General features: G+C 42.4%; 1 protein-coding gene across 1 annotated transcript; it reads left to right on the forward strand.

Annotated features, from left to right (window-relative positions):
* The first annotated feature begins 229 nt into the window (after window positions 1-229).
* LOC147605463 (uncharacterized) lies at window positions 230-8,750 on the forward strand. Its single transcript, XM_086793030.1, has 2 exons — window positions 230-425; window positions 520-8,750. Exon 2 carries the CDS (start codon window positions 1,684-1,686, stop codon window positions 7,489-7,491), a length of 5,808 nt encoding a protein of 1,935 aa, XP_086649156.1. The 5' UTR covers window positions 230-425; window positions 520-1,683; the 3' UTR covers window positions 7,492-8,750.
* The last annotated feature ends 12,260 nt before the right edge of the window (window positions 8,751-21,010 follow it).

Below are 21,010 nucleotides of genomic sequence, written 5' to 3' on the forward strand. Positions count from 1 at the left end.
CTACACCCGCAAGGTGTCTGCCTGAATGGCATAATCTAGGTACCAAAAATTATCTCAACAAAAATCTAGGTACCAAAAATTATCTCAACAAAAATTATCTGAATGGGATAATCTAGGTACCAAAAATTATCTCAACAAAAATAAAAAAAATAAAAAATAAGAAATAAAAATGAAAATGGGAAAAAACATGAAGAGATATTAAGTAACTAAAATGACCTTGAGAGATATTGAATGAGAAAGGCAAGTAATCTCATCTTTGTGCCTAAAGCTCGTTTCTTGTGTGCCTTTCCTTCTTGTTTGCAACAGTAATACCTTCCTTCTCCAATCGTGGGGCATTCTGTTTTGTCAGAATCAGTGATTCTACTTTGGTGTGTGTTCCAATGCCCTTCCCGACCTCCTCGGTTGGCTTTCTACTTAACTTGAAGGTGTTGTACGTCAAATTACGCACCATTGATGATCACCTAGGGCTTATGGGCACTGATCGAGTCTCTGATTTCAGTCAGGCTTTCTCTGTTGCAGCCCTGCGCCACAGATGTTTAATCCGGCCCACAAGCTCCAAATGTCATTCACTATCGATTTCGTAAGACCATCCGTGCGGTATCAACCGGCCCTTCTATCAGCCTCCAAAGAGACTTACAACAGTTGTGGTTATGTAGCAGATGGTCATGATCATACCATGTGTGGTCATTTCCCTGACATAGTTGGTGAAGATCCAGCACGATCATGCCATATGTGGCTATGTAAGATTGATCATCCATTGCCGGCCTATGACCCTAGTAGTACTTGGCATGATGGGCAAGGTTGGCCATCCATCGCTGTTCAATGCGGAAATCTCGCACATGGACCATATATGGTCATGTAAGATTGCCCATCCATTGCCCCCCTATGAACATAGCAGAGACTTGCAAATCCAGTGCCCTTCCATAGCCAGAATACGGTTATGTAGGAATGCTGGCACATTGCGACGAAATTACCATCTGCAGTCCCATAAGACTGTCCATCTGTTGCCAGTGTATGACTGCGGTGTGGCGGGCACGATTGCCCATTCGTTGCCCTTCCATGGCCAAAATATGGTTATGTAGGAACTGCTGACATATTGCCATGATCATATTATCCATGGTCACGTAAGGCTGTCCACCCATTGCCCGCTTATGCTTGGCAACTTGGGCAAGATTGTTAATCCATTGCCCTTCCATGGGCAAAATGGTTTGCAAAGGATAGAGATGTTACACGCCAAGCGCGCCTGAAAATTGGTGCAAGTTTATGAGATGATGTGATGGGCAAGATTGCCAGTCCCTTGGCTTCTCACGGCCACAACGGGCTTGTGATTTTCAAACCCCCCAACCTAGATATCGCTACAAGTATCTTTGGTTGTACAAGCTTGCACGATCATTTCTCCTACATGGCCATGATAAGACTTGGCATGATAGATGAGGGATTTTTGCTCACTGCCGCAAAAGACTTATGGGATTGGCAGCAAGATAAATTCTTTCTTGATGTTTGGCAGATCCTTTATGGTAGATTACAGTATGTTTCTATGGATTTGACTATGAGACTGATCCAATGCCCTTGGTTCCATACAAGAGCATGGAATTGCCATGAAAGGTGTCTCAGCTCTTTTGGCATGTGACACAAGTAGACACAAAAAACCCTCCCAAAGAACCTACAATTTAGTACAAATCCATGTTTGCCCACCCAGTGCCTATTCAAGGCTACAATGTGCCTGTGGGAGTGGAAGAGAGAAGATGTGTAATCCCCCCAAAAAAGCCTCAGCACAAGCCTTTGTGGATCACCTCTTTGCCATCCACTGCTCATCAGGAGGAGGGAAACCTGCAAGGTTCAAAGAATGTCATATCAAATGATCGACACCAATGTCCATACAAGGATGGGCAGCTGGAAAGGCTGCTAGATGAATTTTTGCACACGGACAAGCAGGGCACTGTTCCTAATGAGCAGATGTATTGGTCTCTCTTAGAGGAGTGCAACAGGAGGAAGACCTTGACACTAGCTAAGCAAGTGCATGCATATCTGGCCCTACTAGGGTTGGAGTGCACTAGCTTGCTTGGTGAATACTTGGTGAGCACGCTTGTGAAGTGTGTTGGCCTTGAATATGCAGTTCGGGTATTCAATATTTTGCCACATCGAACAGTGGTCTCATGGACAGCTATGATTTCTGGTTACACAGATTGTGGAAAGGGTTTGGAAGCGCTGAAAACGTATCAATCTATGCAAGAAGAAGGTGTAGAGCCAAATGGATACACCTTTGTCAGCCTACTTAAAGCTTGTGGCAGTATACCTGACTTAGGAAAGGGCGAGGCAATACATGCTGATGCCCGTAGGAACGGCCTTGATAACGATGTCTTTGTTGCAGGTGCCCTTATGAGATTCTATAGCAAATGTGGGAACATTGTGGAAGTAGAAAATGTGTTTGGTGGGTTATTTCAACGCAACATTGTGTCATGGAATGTCATGCTTTCAGCATATCTTGATCAAGGTGAAGGACAAATGGTTTTACAGCAGTACATTAAAATGCAAGATGAAGGTGTAATTCCAGATGAGTGGACCTTTGTGATTGCTCTTCAAGCATGTTGCAAGGTTTCTGAGAACAAAGTGGATGCTATTGTGGAAGGACAACCCTTGGAAGTGATGCTTTTGAAGGTTGGACAGGCACTGCATGCTGATGCTCGTAGAAAGGGATTGGATTCGCATGTTTTTGTAGGTAGCACTCTTGTTAGTATGTATGGAAAGTTTGGAAGCATTATTGAAGCAGAGAGTATGATAAATGGATTGTCCCAATGCAACATCGTGACATGGAATGCAATGCTCTCAGCATATATCGAGCAAGGTGAAGGAGAGAAAGTTTTGCAGTTGTACAAACATATCCAAGAGGAAGGTATCAGTCCAAATGAGCGGACCTTTGTAATTGCCCTTCAAGCATGTTGTAAGTTGGCACAAGAGGAAGGGGCTGGGTATGTGGGACGGGGATCAAACAAAGCAATGGCTTTGGAAATTGGTCAGGCATTACATGGAGATGCTCAAAGGAAGGGCTTTGATTCAAATGCTTTTCTAAGTAACAGCCTTGTTAGCATGTATGGCAAGTGTGGGAGCATTCTAGACGCAGAGGATGTGTTTGGCAGGTTGTCTCATTGCGAGGTTGTTTCTTGGAATGTGATGCTCTCAGCATATGTTGATCAAGGTGAAGGAGAGAAGGCTTTACAGCTGCTTAAACGAATGCAAGAGCAAGGTATGAGTCTAGACAAGTGCACCTTTTTAGTTGCCCTTCAAGCATGTTGCATGCTTGCTGAGAAGGAAGGAGCTATTGTTGTAGAAGGGCAATCAATCAAAGTGGTGTCTCTGGAAGTTGGCCAGACTCTACATGCTGATTGTTGGATGAAAGGCTTTGATCTTGATGCCTTTGTTGGCAGCTCTCTTGTGAGTATGTATGGTAAGTGTGGTTGCATTTTAGAAGCAGAGTGTGTATTTGATGGTTTGTATAACCATGATGTTGTGTCATGGACTGCAATGCTCTCAGCATATGTTGAGCAAGGTGAAGGAGAGAAGGCCATACAGTTTTTCACACAGATGGTAGAGGATGGTGTGAGACCAAATGAGTGGTCTTTCACCATTGCCCTTCAAGCATGTTGCTGCCTTGCAGACAAGGAGGAAGCTATTGTGGCAGAGGGGCAATGGGCTAAAGTGTTATCCCTGGAAACTGGACAGGTGCTACATGCAGAAGTTGTAAGACAAGGCTTTGATTGGAATGATTCTGTTAGTAGTGGCCTTGTGCGCATGTATGGCAAGTGTGGGAGCATCAAGGAAGCAGAGAGTGTGTTCAGTGGCTTGTCTAAGCATGATACCATGCCATGGAATGCACTGCTCTCAGCATTTGTTGAGCTAGGTGAAGCAGAGAAGGCTCTGCACATCTACAAGCAAATGCTAGAGGAAGGTGTGAGTCCAGACATGTGGACCTTCGTGATTGCCATTCAAGCAAGTTGTGTGCTTGCAGAAAATGAAGGGGCTGTTGTTGTGGAAGGGCACATGGTCAAAGAGATGTCTCTGAAAGTTGGTCGGGCTCTTCATGTTTGTGCAAAAATTATGGGATTTGATTCACATGCCTTTGTTGGTAGCATCCTTGTGAGCATGTATGGCAAATGCAGGAGCATTGTAGAAGCTGAGAACGTGTTTCGAGAGTTTCTCCAGCTTGATGTTGTTTTGTGGAACACAATGCTTTCAGCATATGTGGAGCAAGGTGAGGAAAAGAAGGCCTTACAACTATTTAATCAAATGCTCAAAGAAGGTGCTAGTTTGAATGAGGTGAGCTTTGTGACCGTGCTTCAGGCATGCTGTATGCTTGCAGAGATGGAAGGAGCTGTTCTTGAGGAAGGAAAGTTAATCAAAATGGTGTCATTGGAAACTGCCCAGGTGCTACATGCTGAGGCCAGGAAGAAGGGTTTTGATTTAGATACTTGTGTTGCTATCTGTCTTATAAAGATGTATAGCAAGTGTGGGAGCATTGTGGAAGCAGAAACTGTCTATAGTGGGTTGCCCCAGCATGATGTTATGTCACAAAATGCAATGATTTTAGCATATGTTGAGCAAGGCGATGGAAAGAAGGCTTTACAGCTCTACAAACATATGCAAGAGGAAGGTCTGAGTCCAAATGAGGAGACTTTTGCTGCTATTTTTCAAGCATGGCGTGTGCTTTCAGAGAAGCAAGGAGAGCAATCTACTGAAGTGGCTACTCTTGAAATTGGCAAGGCACTACATGCTGATGCTCAAATAAAGGGGCTTGATTCAGGTGATGTTGTTGGTACCATGATTTTAACTATGTATGGAAAGTGTGGGAACATTGTGGAAGCAGAGAGTGTGTTTGGCACGTTGCCTCTGCGAGACCTAGTGTCCTGGAATGCAATGCTCTCAGTGTATGTCGAACAACATGAAGGAGAGAAAGCTCTGCACTTGCACAAGCAATTGCAAGAGGAAGGTTTGAGTCCAAATGAACGTACCTTTGTGATAGCCCTTCAAGCATGTTGCATCCTTGCAGAGAAGGAAGGAGACGGTGGTGTGGGCGGCCTATCAACAAAAGCGATGTCTTTGGAAGCTGGCCGGGCCTTACATACTGATGCTTTGATGAAGGGTTTGGATTCAGATGTCTTTCTTGGTGGCACTCTTATAAATATGTATGGGAAATGTGGGAGCATTCTTGAAGCAGAGAGAGTGTTTGGGGCTTTACCCCAACAATATGTCATGCCGTGGACTGCGATGATTTCAGTTTATGTCATGCAAGGTGATGGGGAGAAGGCTTTACATATCTACAAGCAAATGGAAGAGGGAGGGACAAGTGCAAATGAGCAGACCTTTCTGCTTGCTCTTCAAGCTTGTTGTATGCTTGCTGAGAAGGAAGGAGCTGTTGTTGTGCATGATCGATTCACCAAAGTGTCAACTCTTGAGATTGGTCAGACGCTACATGTGGAGGGTCAGAAGAAAGGTTTTAATTCAAATGTTTTTATTGGTAGCACACTCCTAGGTATGTATGGCAAGTGTGGAACTATAATGGAACTGGAGAATGTTTTTGCTAGGTTGCCACATCACAACGTAGTGTCGTGGAATGCAATGCTTTCAGCATATGTTGAGCTAGGTGAGGCAGAGAGGGCCCTGAGGCTGTTTAGACAAATGCAAGCGCAAGGCATGACTGTAGATGAGCGAACCTTTGTCATCACCCTTCAAGCATGTTGCATGCTAGCAGACAACAAGGGAGCTGTTGTGGTGGACATGAATACAGCCAAAGTTGCTTTCTGGAAAATTGGCCAGGCATTACATACTGATGCGAGGAGCAACGGTTATGATTCTGATTTATTTGTTTGTAGCACTCTTGTCAGTATGTATGGTAAATGTGGGAGTGTTGTGGAAGCAGAGAATGTGTTTTATGGTTTTTGTTTGTGTTGCCAAGATGTGATGTTGTGGAATGCCATGCTTTCAGCATATGTTGAGCAAGGTGAAGTAGAGAAGGCTTTGCAACTTCTTAAAAAAATGCAAGAGCAAGGCATCTGTCCACAGCAGCTGACATTTGTCATTGCCCTTCAAGCATGTTGTGTGCTTGCAGAGAAGGAAGGGGCTCTTATTGTAGAAGGAAGACCGATGAAAGTGATGTCGTTAAACATTGGCCAGGCACTGCATGCTGATGCTGAGACGAAGGGCTTCAGTTCTAATATCTTTGTTGGTAGCACCCTTGTGAGTATGTATGGTAAGTGTGGGAGTAGAGAGGAAGCAGAGATGGTGTTCACAGGATTGTCTCAGCGTACTGTTGTGCCATGGACTGCGATGCTCTCAGCATTCGTTGAGCAAGGTGAGGGAGGAAAGGCTTTACAATTGTACAGGCAAATGGAAGAGGAGTGTGTGAGTGCAAATGAAAGGACTTATGTGATGGCCCTTCAAGCATGTGGCATGCTTGCTGAGAAGGAAAGCTCTGCTGTTGTGGGAGGCGGACCAATCAAAGTGGCAGCTTTGGAAATTTGCAAGGCACTTCATGAGGATGCTTGGAGGAAGGGCTTTGCTTCTGATGTTTTTGTTGCAAACACCCTTGTGAAAATATATGGGAAGTGTGGAAACATTGTGGAAGCAGAAAAGGTGTTTTGTGGGTTGTCTCAGCCTGATGTTGTGTCATGGAATGCATTGCTTTCAGCATATGTTGAGCAGGGTCAAGGGGAGAAGGCATTACAGCTGTACAAACATATGCAGGAGGAACACATAAACCTGGATGATATCACACTTTCTTGTGCCTTACAAGCCTGTGGTGAGACGGGAACTGTTGAGATCTGCAGGCAGATTCATTTTACTATTATCTCTTCTGAATCTGATTTGAGCCTTCTCCTGACAGCTACTCTTATACATGTGTATGGCAGTTGTGCAAGCATGAATGATGCCCAGGCAGTTTTTGATACACTGCTACAGACTGATGCTGCATCATGGAGTTCATTAATTTCCGGTTATGCACGAGAAGGTAATCCTGTGGCAAGTCTGGAAAAGTTTGAGGAAATGCAGCTGGCTGGTATTAATCCAACTGAGTTTGCATTTTTTTCACTTATTTCTGCTTGCAGTCATGCTGGTCTTGTCAAGAAAGGTGTTGATTATTTTGAATCCATGGCCAAGGATTATGGCTTAATTCCGGAGGTTGAACATTTGGCCACTGTAATAGACCTCCTCGGTCGGGCTGGGGACTTCAGGAGGATGGATGAGATTTTGTCGAGAACGCTAATGCAGGTGGATTCATCCATGTTGGTGTGTTTGCTGGGTGCTTGTCAAAAGCATCACAATATGGAGCTGGGAAAACAGGTATTTGATCATGCCATGCTTCTACAGCCCAAGCCTGGTGCTGTCTATGTGTTGATGTCAAACATGTATGCTGAGGATGGGCTGCTGGATCCAAATGGGGAACCGCTCAGCTTTAGAGGAAGATCACGCATCCACAATCAACCTCTGAGTGGTAAATAGATCTGGTGCATCTCATACTACACCAAGGCCCTTGGGAAGAGGGCTTTGCTCACATGAACTAATCCCAGCAGGTTGGTGTAGACTCTTCTGTCTCAGGTTTGTGTCTATGCTGGAGGCCCAGATTCACGAGAAAAGAGAGAGGAAGGCATTCCAGGCATAGGTGCTGGCATTGAGCAAGAGTATGAGGTGTGGGCAAATGGCAGCCAGAGCGGCTAGAGCGAGGCACCAGCATAAAGGACAAATGCAGCAGCAGATTTAGGGCTTGGCATTTAAACTACTGGCTGAACAAGGTGCTGATTGTCCAGCCCCTTCTGAGGAGCAAGTGGCACTATCCTGTATAAACAATCCACTCCTGCCTTTACATACCTAGACCAACCTTAGCATCCAGTTTCCAGCCTGGTGCAGAAGCACCAGCAGTGTTCTAGGAGCAATTGTAAACAGCTTGCACAATTATTGCTGAGACAACTCTCTTAGTCCACTACAATCCTTTCTTTTTCCAGCCCCATCAAGGTGCAGCAACGATGCTCACAGGTAATAGCATAGCAAGCCAAATGTCTTTCTTACTATCGACAGCCCAGGATATTCCAGCCTGTTGTATAAGTTGTATGCTTTGTTCATATCAATATACTGTACGTTCAAATACTCTGCATGCAGAAGTGATTGTTCGCATGCAATTTGTGTGCTCAAGGTTTCAGACTTTTGATGAGGTGAATGGTCCACCAACAAGCCCACCCAACCCAACCCAACCCTGCATTTTGGAAGATCCACCAGTTAGCAATGTCAAGTCATAATTGACCTAAGGATGAGGTTTTACCAGAAGCATATGAGAGAAGCTTCATGGCATGAGAGTACGTTACCCAGAACTTTTTTGAGAAAGTGATCTTGTATAGATGAAGGGGGAGCATAACTCGTGTGTGTGTGGGTGTGCACGTTTATGTGGTGGTAAGGATGAGGTCTTACCAGAAGCATATGCGAGAAGCTTCATGGCATGAGAGTACATTACCCAGAACTTTCTTGAGAAAGTGATCTTGTATAGATGAATGGGGAGCATAACTCGTGTGTTTGGTGTGCACATTTATGTGGTGGGTCGTAAGGGCCACAAATCAAAGGCTAAATGATAAGCCACATGGGCTGATTGAGAGAATCATGGGACGCGGAGAGATTCAAGGAGTTGATCAAGGGCTGAATTTGGTCCTTTATGATGTACCTTCTTTGGCTATTTAAAGAGCCACAATTAAAAATGTGTAAGTTTTGATCAATGTGTATGCTTTGATTAAGTGAACCATTGCATAAGCCCTTCCTTAATTCCAGTTTATTAAGCACCCTCATTACAGCTGGTCACCACCAGCAGCGTGCATATCTAATCAACACAAGCTGAAAGAACAAGCATGACATTGCAGGTGGGAGACCACGCGCAAGCCTTACAGCTCTTCAAGTGGCACGTCATCTAGTCTCTCTGTGCAGACCAGAGGTTTTCGAAGCAACACATCCAGTGGCCGCCCCTCAAGGTCAGCTCACAGCAGCGGCTAGCAGCTCCCGTCACCAGTAGAAACTCGCCTACATAACTGTGCTGCCATTCCACCCGTCTCTGTAGCGTTGGGCTCCACACCAACCACCTCCTTGAGCTCTGAGCATCCGTGATCCAATGAACCAGTAGCAGCCAGCAAGCAGCAGCTCTTTCCTCACTTCTGCTCTCCTGTTGGGTGAGCACATTTACTAGTTTCATCTTCCGGTCACAGTGAAACCTTAATAACATTTTCAAGTTGTGTAAAAGGTCTTCCTAAGCTTGTAAAAGGGCATTTACACCAAATCCTTTTCTAGAGGGTGTTCACAGACATCATCAATTTGGGCCTTAACGTCATCAGCACACACTTCAATGGCATCATCAACATCAATTCATGCTTCCAAATTGTAAGGGTCTACAACAACTTGGGCGTGAAGAACGTCCACATTTACATTCATTTACCATCTTTTTGTAATCAGCCAAATGAGCCAAGTCCAATGCATCAAAATGTGTGTGTGGAGAGCGTGCGGTCTTGCAATCAGCGAGTGAAGTTGTAAGAGCATTGCTTGTAACTGCTAGTTGTGGGGGGATAACTCCCACTTGTGGCTCATTGGAGTCCTAATTTGTAGTATTAGGTCATGGTTGAGGTTGGCACAAGATAGGTGTTGTGTAATAGCTTGCAGACCCGGTTTAGCTGTGCAGGGTGAGATCTAGGAAACACAAGATCAAGGGAGAGTGTTGAGAAAGTTACCTTGCATAGATGAAGGGGGAGCATAACTCTTGTGTGTGTGTGTGTGTGTGCATATTTATGTGGTGGTCTAATGGGTCACAAATCAAAGGCTAAATGGTCAGAGGTGAATGTAAGAAATGATGTAAAAGGGGTAGATTCCTGACTCCTGAGTGATATAAGCAATGAGCTAAGATTTTGTATAGTCACATGGGCTGATTTAGAGAGTCATGAGGATGTGGAGAGATTGATCAAGGGCTGAATTTGGTCCTTTATGGTGCACCTTCCTGGCGATATAAAGAGCCACATTATAATTAAAAACTTGTGAGTTTTGATCAATGTGTATGCTTGATTAAGTGTACCATTGCTTAAGCCCTTACTTAATTCCAGTTTATTAAGATAACCTTTCTACTTGATTCTAACTTTTAAGTACCTTGGAGGGGCCAATGATGCAGATAATGGCAATCAGAAAATTTTCATGGCAACAGGGTAAATTGCACATACCATGTAATATATGATGCAGATGATGAAAAAAATGTGGAGATCGAATAGGAGGGAGTGTAAAGAAAGGATGAAGCAGTCTCCCTGCCCGTCTCTCCTTTCCTCCCACCTGCCTTGACGAGCAGGGAGGTATAAGCTTACATGCAGATTGAGCTTGATTCCGAGGCTTTGGTGAGCACTGGGGCTACATAGACGGCGATGGCGTTGCACCGTGGTTCCTGTGCAAGAGGAGGGGTCAGCTTACCATTCCAGGATCAAGGTCATGTAGATTTTGCTGCAAACCATGTGGAATCGGAGCAGGACCTACCCCCCTGAGGACCCATTGCATTCTCTAAGGATGGCCAGATCTCTGATATGCTGTAGAGTGCATGGCCTAGAGAAGGAATTGGATTGGTCCTACTCTGATGAGGAGGCTTCAAATCCATGCTTTGCACATTCCACAGCCTAGGTCCAGCAAAGCCTGCAACCTCTTCCCCTAACCATGCATGAGGATAAGCACAGACAGAAGAAAGTTGTTTGGAATCTTACAGTGGGCTGCTTCTCAGGCTTCAAACCCATGCTTGATGGGCAGGCTTTGCACAATCCACAGCCTGGGTCCGGCAAAGCCTGCAACCTCTTCCCCTAACCATGCATGAGGATAACCACAAACAGAAGAAAGTTGTTTGGAATCTTACAGTGGGCTGCCTCTCCTACGGGTATCGCAACCCCCATGGTGTGAGATTCAATGGGGAGGCTTCAAACCCATGCTTGGTGGGCAGGCTTCGCAAATCACTGCCTAGGTCCAGTAAAGCCTGCAACCTCTTTCTCCCCGCTCTGTTGCACTTGACGACGAAGGAGGTCATCTCGCGGGTTCGATGCTCGATGGCCTAAGGCGTACCCTAACCTTCAATTTGAAGGCCATATTGCCCTTCCTTTACCTTCAAAATCTATCTAAATAAACATATTCATGTAGAAAATTTAGTTTTTTTTTGAATTTGCAGCCCTATTTTTCAAGAGGTCTTCTCTAGAAGGTTTGAAGGGCTTTGAAGCCCTTTGAAGGCTGCAAATTTCAGGCTTGGCAGGGGGGAGGGTGTGTGGATGTGTATCTCTCTCAAGAAAAGCTCTCTCGTGTTGATCAATCTAGACCTTTAGAAACCTTTCGTGGTGGTTAAGTGCAATTCATTACCACGCTGTTTGCCTATGAGAGTTGCCTATTGCAATCTCTAGAGAGTTGACTAAAAGAATCTATCAAAAAGAGTTGATCGTTGTAATTCAGGCTCTTTAAGAGTTGAAAGCATTATATTCTTGGGGTAGTCAGTGCTTGATTTGCCAGAAAATCGAGTATGATGAAGAACATAAGGCTTTAGGACTACTTCAAACTTTGCGGGTTCCACCTAAACCATGGGAATGCATTGCTATGGATTTTATTATGGACTTGTTGAAGACTCCTTATGCTAACAATCCTGTTATTAAAGAATTTTATGTGTGTGTAGAGAGAGAGAGAGAGAGAGAGAGAGAGAGAGAGAGAGAGAGAGAGAATATGTGTGTGTGTGTGTAATATGGGTTTAGGTTGTGTATGTGGGTGTGGGTGGGTTTAGGATGCATGTTTTTTTTCTCTTTTCCAAATGTGTGTGTGTGTGGGTGGGTGTTGAGAGAGAGAGAGAGAGAGAGAGAGAGAATGTGTGTGTGTGTAGAGAGAGAGAGAGAGAGAGAGAGAGAGAGAGAGAGAGTGTGTGTGTGAAGAAAGAGAGGGTGTGTGTTGAGAGAGAATATGCATGCATGTATGCATGTATGTGTGTGTAGAGAGAGAGAGAGTGATAAAGATGAATTGGAAAAGGTGTATGAGAGGGAGAAAGAGAGTTAGCGAGAGAGAGAGAGAATGAGAGCGAGAGAGAAAGAGAGAGTGTGTGTGTAGAGAGAGAGAGAGAGAGAGAGAGAGAGAATGTGTGTGTGTGAGAGAAGAAAGAGAGGGTGTGTGTGTGTGTGTGTTGAGAGAGAGAGAGAGAATATGAGAGAGCAAGAGTGACAAAGATGAATCGAAAAAGGTGCATGAGAGGGAGAAACAGAGTTAGAGAGAGAGAGAGAGAGAGAGAGAGAGAGAGAGAGAGGTGCATGTGTGTGTGTGTGTGTGTGAGAGAGAGAGAGAGAGAGAGAGAGGAGAAAGTGAGAGAGAAGAGAGGACAAAGGAAGAAAGATATTAAGAGTGTGTGTGTGTGTGTGTGTGCTTGAGAGAGAGAGAGAGGGTGTGCATGTGTGCATGCGTGTGTGTGTGTGTGTGTGTGTGTGAGAGAGAGAGAGAGAGAGAGAGAGAGAGAGAGAGAGACATAGAGAGAGGGTGTGTGTGTGTGCCTATAAGAGAGAGGGAGAGAGGGGTTTAGGGTGTGCTTGTGTGTGTGTGTGAGAGAGGGGGGATTTGTGTGTGTGAGATAGAGAGAGGGGGTATATGTGTGTGTGTGTGAAGATAGATATATATAGAGAGAGATATATATATATATAGAGAGAGAGAGAGAGTGTATGTATGTGTCCATACATGCATATATGTGTGCATTCATGTATACATGCATACGTGCATGCATGCATGTGTGTATTTTGTGTATGTATATGTATGCGTATCTATGTATGTGATGGGGAGAGAGAGTAGAGAGAGACAAGAAAGAGAGAGAGCCTAGAGAGAGATGAGGGAACCGAGAGAGAGAGAGAGAGAGAGAGAGAGAGAGAGAGAGAGAGAGAGAGAGAGCAAGTCTGCTCGCTCACCAAAAAATCATGTTCTCTGCATATTAACCCTCATCCTCGAGCTGTCAAGGTACTTTTTTGGATGGCACGGTACGACCCATTGCATGGACCCTCCTCAAATCAGTAGGAACCTTTCATGGCCTTTTCTTCCACCACTCCAACCGTTGCTCCAAATAGCATTTATCCTCAATGCTCAATACTGCCAAATCCCCTGAGCAAGAGAGGTTGCCTAACTCCATTGAAGCTGTGGCAAAGTCCATTACCAGGAATCAACATCTAATGCTTGTGGATGACTTCGCCGGTCCTCGCTAGGGAACTCGCGGACTATCGACACAAACACTAGGGTTGGGGAAAAGGGAGCATGGATCCTCTCAGGAAAGTATACCCGCCGCCAATGAGTCAATCTCACTGGCTAGACATGCAAGACCTATTCTCTACATTGTCTAACGTGCTCTCCAACCACCTCCTAGCACCGTAGTATCCCCACAGGCCACTCACTCACACTACACCCACCACCACTGGCCACTCACTCACCTCACACACATAGAGAGATTGACAAAACACCACAAGAGCGTAACACTGTATACCAAAAATGCAGAAAAGAATGATACAAGAGAGACTAAGCTCAAAGAGAGAATGTCATACACGAGAGAATGTGCTACGAGAGAGAATGGTCCTTAACTCTTCCTTGGGTGTCCTCCTCCTCGAAGTCCCAACCCCTCATCATGTTGTGTAGAGGAAAGATCTTCCATCAGGAAAAGGGAGATGGTGCTCAAAGAGGATCTCCCCCTGCCTTGGGAAAGGGAGAGGGGTGTTGCCTCCATGAGTACCATCAGAGTTGGCCATGCACGTCGTAAGTGCCATTGGTAGTCAGAGGACCCGATGGGTCGGAGATGTCAAAGGGCAACGGCAGTGATGGTGGTTGGAGATGTTGGAGGGCACTGGCGGTACGGCAGTCGGAGACGGTTGAAGATGCTGGAGGGCACCGACGATGACGGCGGTCGGAGGTGATAGTGGGAGGAGTTGCTCTCAGTGGAGTGTGGAGGACCTGGCTTCCTGTCGTCCAAAGGTCGCCCACTACTCGATTCACCATCCCAATGAATGCCATAGAAAAAACAGATGGTTCTGTGGCAAACTAGATGCCGGGCAAAACATCCGGCAGGCGGGCTCCCAGGCATACCTCATACAATTATCTTCTAAGCAAACCTTCTGGAGAGATACACAAATAAGAAAATTGATGCAACTAAGCTCTTGGGTAACTTTCTCCAGCAAGCTATCTGCAACAACTGAGCTCTCGGGCAACTTCATCAAACAAGCTATTTGTGGAAAAAATGATTGAACTGAGCTCATGGGCAACTTCATCCAGCAAAAGCCATCTCTGTCTGTATTACCACTGCAGTCTCCTGCATCCAGCAAGCTATCTCTACCTATATTACAACTTCACTTGCGCAAAGCATCCGGCATGAAGGTTTGTTTGACACCTATAGAAGCACAAAACCAATCTAAACAATAATCACTGGCCACTTTGTCCAGGCAAAACTTTGTTAATCCCATTTTGGATTAACAAGTATGCTCCTCCGATTGAGGACATTAATAAGTTTCATGTAAAGGCACTAAAAAAGTTGTACATTATGAGATATTGGCCACCCAAGGCCTTAGTTAAGTAAGTTTTGGGCGCCGAAGTATGAATAAGGGCCAAATGTATATAAGGCATTTTCTCATAAAAATGAAAAGGCACAATCCCCCTTTGTGCTATTGAGAGCTCTTCTTTGTGTCTTGAGAGAGATTGAGAGAGAGTATTCTAGCACTTGTGCCTCTTCTAAATCAATTTCTTAAACAAGACAATGATCTTATTGGAGATCTATGACATATGTCCGATAACAGATTTTTCTTTATTAGATCGTCTATAAACAATCACTTATACAACAGGGAATTTTTTTCTCCAGAAAACATTTCTTTATTTATATATAAGTTGCAATATGTACATAGAGCAGCTCGGCTCCAAAATTCAAAATCTCTTCGGGAGTTGCATAAGACGACGGTACTGGGCCATAGGCATGCCCTGATACAAACGTTCACTTACTGATTGACAAGGGAGCTATTATTTTCTCCTTAGGAATAAAACAACTAAGGAGTCTGTAGACTTGGCATGAAAGTCCGAAATTCCGAGGCGTCGAATGATATAGAATGACGCCACACACCATTTTCAGCTTTAACAGAATCATAGCCAATGAGAGGTTAAATATATATCCTCGAAATGGCGTGCGAGTCTTGCTCGGCTTATTCGAGTTGAAGCGGAAGAAATGAGATGCTCGAAGGCGAACGCAGTCATATCTTGAGACTGGGTGAGGTCGGGAATACCAGATAAATAGGGAATTTCCATCTATAAAACTAATTTCTTTGATTAAAAATTCTTCATTAAAGAAGCTTACAGAATGAAAATACATTATGAAAAATGCTTTTTCTGAGTTTTTATTATCAATTTCTGATAAGAATCTGTTTATCCTTATTAGCTTTCAACTTCGCTCTGATACCAACTGTGAGATCCCACTGCCCCCTCCGCGCGTCGGACTCCCGGTAGCTGACAGCGGAAGCAGCCCCCTCATGCGTGGGGCAGGGTTTCTCACTCGGGGCCTCGCCCTCGAATGTCCGGGCACGAGACTAGGCTGGTGGTCATTCCGAAAACCGAAACCGGGAAAATTTCCCATGCCCGGAAAGCGGGGACGATTTCACTTTTTTGAATTTTCTTAACGAATTTTTCTAAAACGAGATCAATTCTAAACTATCCTTCACCTGAATAAACCAGATAGAAGGAAACTATCACTGATATAATTTGATCATTTGAGTAATTTCAACGTTTTTTTCCTGATCAAGATCAGGGACAGCCGTTGATCCACTTAATTGAGAAATTTATCAGGGAATTAACTAGCTACTCGAATCCTAGCGTAAACCTAAGATTTTTCAGTTTGATTATTAAAACTCCACTGATTCCAGCCTAACCCCATCTGGCCCATGTGTTAGCCACCACCCTACCATTGGAATCAGTAGATCCAAACAAGTACTCACCCACCCATAATTGAAATGCCTTTCTTAACTTTAGCTTTAGAAAACAGATACGCACACACTCCTCTTTAAAACTTTAATATATAAAAAAATCCATTGACAAACAATTTACTGGTTACATATGTCATACTTCAAAATTTCCATTGAGTCTTTGTTTCTCACAAAACAGAATCACTCTGGACTCTCCCTTGAGACCAGCGAGTCAACAACGAGATCCAGTGATAGATTACAATAACATTGGTCTGTCATACAATATCTTCCTCGACATACGCATGGGTGTCCTCGGCACCGCGAGCCCGTGCATCGCCTGGTCAAAACCCTCCAGGATCCTCCTTAAGTGTCCTGGCACTTCACTCAGGGACCGCTTCGTCGGCCCTCGCCCATCGTACCGGAAGCGCACCATTTTAACCATACCGAGGCTGGTCAAGACCTCGGCAGGCTTTGCCGCGTGAGCTGTCCCTCGAACAATCCCCGCCAACTGTTGCAACCGAACTTCTCTTAGAAAAACATATATGCCAAATGCTCCCTCCAACATTCTGGCGTAAGACAGTCCTTTAAGAAAACAGGGTTTCTATGCAAGTTTTCAGTTTTGATTTTTGTTTGAAAACTATGAATAATCTTAAATCCGTATCTCAATACTTCTAGATCCAGGTCTGAATTCCAAACAGAATTCCTCGAATTCTGTCAACTTGATCCTCAGATCAAAATCAAAAGTCTTAACTTAGTTTCAGATTCGGTGGATGTTTTGAGTGCATTTTTCCTGAACTGAGCACATCGTCATTGACGAAGGAATTAGGTCTTGGTCAATAGTCAAAATCAGAGTTTGGGTCTGGAAGGTTCTTCCTAAACTATCTTTCTCGAAAGGTACTATTTCAATTTCTCTTTTTCTAAATTTTGTTCGACGAATATTTGCTTACAGATTTCTATAACATGAATTTCTTATGAGGAATAAAATAATCATTTATCTCAATCTCCGACTTCGATAGTTTAATTGAATTTTCTCCTTACCATCTTAGTGAATATGAAACGGTAGCATTTCTTCTCACAGATTATTTACTTATTCATTTTTCTAATTTTTACGAAAATTAAATAGAGGATTAAGGAGAACCCTTATTTAATTATAAAGATTCTATATGCATCTAATTATGTATAAAATCCGATTCTGATGAAAGTCACACTTTTATGATCATAAAAATCATTTATGATGAAAATCACTCTTTTAACATGAAGAATTTCTTTTATGCATACAAATCATTTATGATGAAAATCACTCTTTTAATAAAAAATATCTTTTATGCACCCATTTATGCATAAAAACCATTTATGATAAAAATCACACTTTTAATATAAAAAAAATAAATCTTTTATGCACCCATTTATGCATAAAAAATTATTTATGATAAAAATCACACTTTTAATATATTAAAAAAATATCTTTTATGCTTATGTTTATGCATAAAAATCATTTATGATGAAAGTAACACTTTTAAAATAAAAAGATTAATCTTTTATGCATAAAAATCAAATATGATAAAATTAACACTTTTATAATTAAAAAAAAATCTTTTATGCATACTTCTATGCATGAAAATCAAATATGATAAAAGTAACACTTTTATATAAAAAAATAATCTTTTATGTATACTTTTATGCATGAAAATCAATTATGATAAAAGTAACACTTTTATAATAAAAATAATAATCTTTTATGCATAAAAATCAATTATGATAAAAGTAACACTTTTATATAAAAAATAATCTTTTATGCATACTTTTATGCATAAAAATCAATAATAATGAAAGTAATACTTTTATAATAAAACTAATTTTTTTTATAAAAATAATCAAAATGCATCTTCTATGCATGAAAATGACACTTTAGAATATAGAAATCATAAGGATTACTCTTTTAGAATAATGAAAGATAATACTTATTTCTAAATTTTTAAATTTTTTTGCCATAACCTCTTTTGTATGGCTGACCATTTTTCAAATTTTAAGTCTCTAAAATTAATTAGAAATGCACCAAGAGTATTTAAATCATTCTAAAGTAACATTTTTCTACTTATTTAAGAGAAACATTATGAAAAACTTGATTTTATTCATTAATCATTCACCTAGGATAAAGAATGGTTGGATTTACTAGAGAAGAGAGGGGAATGCCTTTTGCAATGAGGCATAACATCATTTGCAATGAAGAGAAGACAAAAATCATAAAAAACCATAAAAACCATAAAATGAATGGAAAAGAGAAGAATCTCCAACGTACTAATGAATTTGAGAGCTTTCCTTTGGCTTGATGGTTTGAGGGTTCTACTCTTGTTTGAAACAAGAGTGGCCACCAATCTTTTGAAAGAGGAAAGGTCAAAAACTAATGAATTATTATGAGTAAAATTCACTGTTTTTGGCACTTGGAAGAGGCAAGGTAACAGTGCAAAACACTATTGAGTTTCAACAAAGGAGAGGGCTTCTATTTATAGGAAAAAGTGAGCTTCTAACCAAGCCAACTGATTCTAAAATTTTCCAGATCAGTTTGGTCAATTTTTGACCATTTTTAGGTCAGTTTGCTCACTTTTTGGATCTAGTTGAAACGGGAGAGAGAAGCGATAAAAATATCTCATTATTTGGGAGTTTAAAACTCATTCAAGAATGTGAAATAGGCACCTCTTTCATGAGGAGAATTTCCCCATGCAGAGGTGTTATGCAGAGGTGTCAAAAATGCATTATGACTTCTAAATATCTTCCTTTTTTAACTATTAACCTTGTCCTTAGTTAACTCTTCATCTTATGTGAGTATTTACTCATTTTTGAAAGATTTTTCTTTTATTTCTTCATTTATCTCCTCCTTACATTTAGATGAATCTTATTGGTCCATAGGAACCTTAATTTAAAATTTCAAAAAAAATCTTCACCCCCAAGATAATGCCTCTTAAACAGATTATACTTAATTTCTAATGCATCTTCTGAAAATCTTTTTGAACTTCTGTTTCAGGGAAACTTATTTTAATAAGATGAGAATTTTTCCCATCCAAAAATATTTAAAATCTGAATATTCTCTCTAAAATATTTTCTCTCTCTGGGCCAAAACTGATAGAAACAAGATCTTTTATATTTCTGAAGAGGGATTTGATTACAGGGGAAGATGCTGGACATCTTGAGAGGCTGGGAAAGAACCTTACAGGTGAAGCCTTCCCTTTTCTCTTGTTATTCCGGCCTTTCGACCGTTGCCCAGTTAAGGCCTCCGAACCGCTTTCATGCTTGTGCCTCTTCTATGCTTGTATGTTTCATGCTTGTGTGGGAGAGTGATTGCTTTATGTGATGGTGCGAGCGACTACTATGACAGTGTGGAGGTGGAGCTTAACAAGTGAGCTTGGAGGCCTCAAGGGACTCAAGGGACTCAAGTTCGAAGCATTGGTAAGTGCCCTACGACAGTTGTGTTCTATTGCTCTTCTCTTAGGTGAATGCATTGAGTTCCCTCTTGGAGGTGTGGTAGCCCATAACATTTTTGGCACCGCTGCCAGGGGGAAACAGCTTTGTTTCTTCCTTCCTCTTGGAGTTTCAGCTCCCATTGCATAAGATTCATGATTGCCTTTGTATTCTGGTAGTGTATTGTGTAGGAAATGAATGGATAAGATTTGTGTGGAAGTGAAAAATTGTGAGAAATTGGTTGTGTTTGTTGTGTATTTGTGTGGTAGAGTGGTCTTGGAAGGGAGTTTCACTATTTTTTCTAGTTAATTTTGATGTTTGCATCACTGGAATCATCAACGTGAACGAGCATGTTGGTTTTCTGTTTTTCTTTCTTCCCAAAAAATAAAAAAAATAAGGAGCCATTGATTGTGCCTTGAACTTGTATTACACTCCTTAGGCATGGCACAATCATTTTGGAAACAATTGGATAAGTATTTTGCACCCAAAATCACCTTAGTCGACGAAGGAAGTTCCCACATGAAGCTGCAGGAAAATCGTTCACGATATGAACCGTTTTCTGTAACTTCACACCGTGAACCGCTCTTGGCATCAACGCCGCGATTAACGCCGCAATTCACGGGATTACCTTGCCAAAAATAGGTAGCCTTATCCTGACACCTGTGGACACCATGAGGTCTGACAAAATTAAGAATCGTGAACGTGCAGAAAATCGTTCATGACGTGAACTATTTCAGAGCACTTCACGGTGTGAAACATTTTCATTTCACTACGTGAACCATTTTAGAACCCTTCACGGCATGAACCATTTTTAGTTCACGACATGAACCAATTGCTTTTCATGACGTGAAACCTTATCTCTTCACGGCGTGAACTTTTTCTGCAATTTCACGCCTTAATCAAATCAAACTCACAAACTTGGCATCGTCAGATTAAGGCTAAGGAAGTCTTGAGAAAATTGAAAATCATAACAAGGTAACGTGGAATTCTAAGTCCAAAAGCAAAAATTTTAAACACGTGAAAGTGCAGAAAATCGTTCATGACGTGAACTATTTTCTAACACTTAAACACGTGAAAGTGCAGAAAATCATTCATGACGTGAACTATTTTCTGACACTTCACGCCGTGAACTGTTCTCTGCAATCTCACGGCCTCAGAAACAAGTCGATAGAATCTGACCAAAATTTAATTGGGGCAGCAAAATAGCTTATCAAATCATATTCACATCCACTTGAGGTCTAGAAAGCTCCTCGGCGGAGACGACCTCACTCTTGACGATAGTGCATCAAATCACCCAAGATCTTCCTATCAAAAGAGTGTGGGTTTAGGCCACTCAGTAAGCACTCAATTGAGTGTCTTAAGGAATCTGACTATCGTTGAAACTAGTAGTGAAGAATCCATGGAAGAAGGGCTGCTACGATACTCTGGGTTTGGGGAAGAGGAGAAACCACCCTCCCCTACCAGATCCAGCGGTATCATTGATATAGCCCTGTGATTTTTTGGTCTCCAAACCAGCAATTATGAAGAAGCGTAATCTACGGGCATGGGTTCGTCAACCAGCATTGGACTTGGTCCAAGGCAAGAAG

This window comes from Cibotium barometz, chromosome 59 (assembly GCF_041138505.1).
Source record: "Cibotium barometz isolate CiBa-2024 chromosome 59, ASM4113850v1, whole genome shotgun sequence".
In the NCBI taxonomy this organism is placed as follows: domain Eukaryota; kingdom Viridiplantae; phylum Streptophyta; class Polypodiopsida; order Cyatheales; family Cibotiaceae; genus Cibotium; species Cibotium barometz.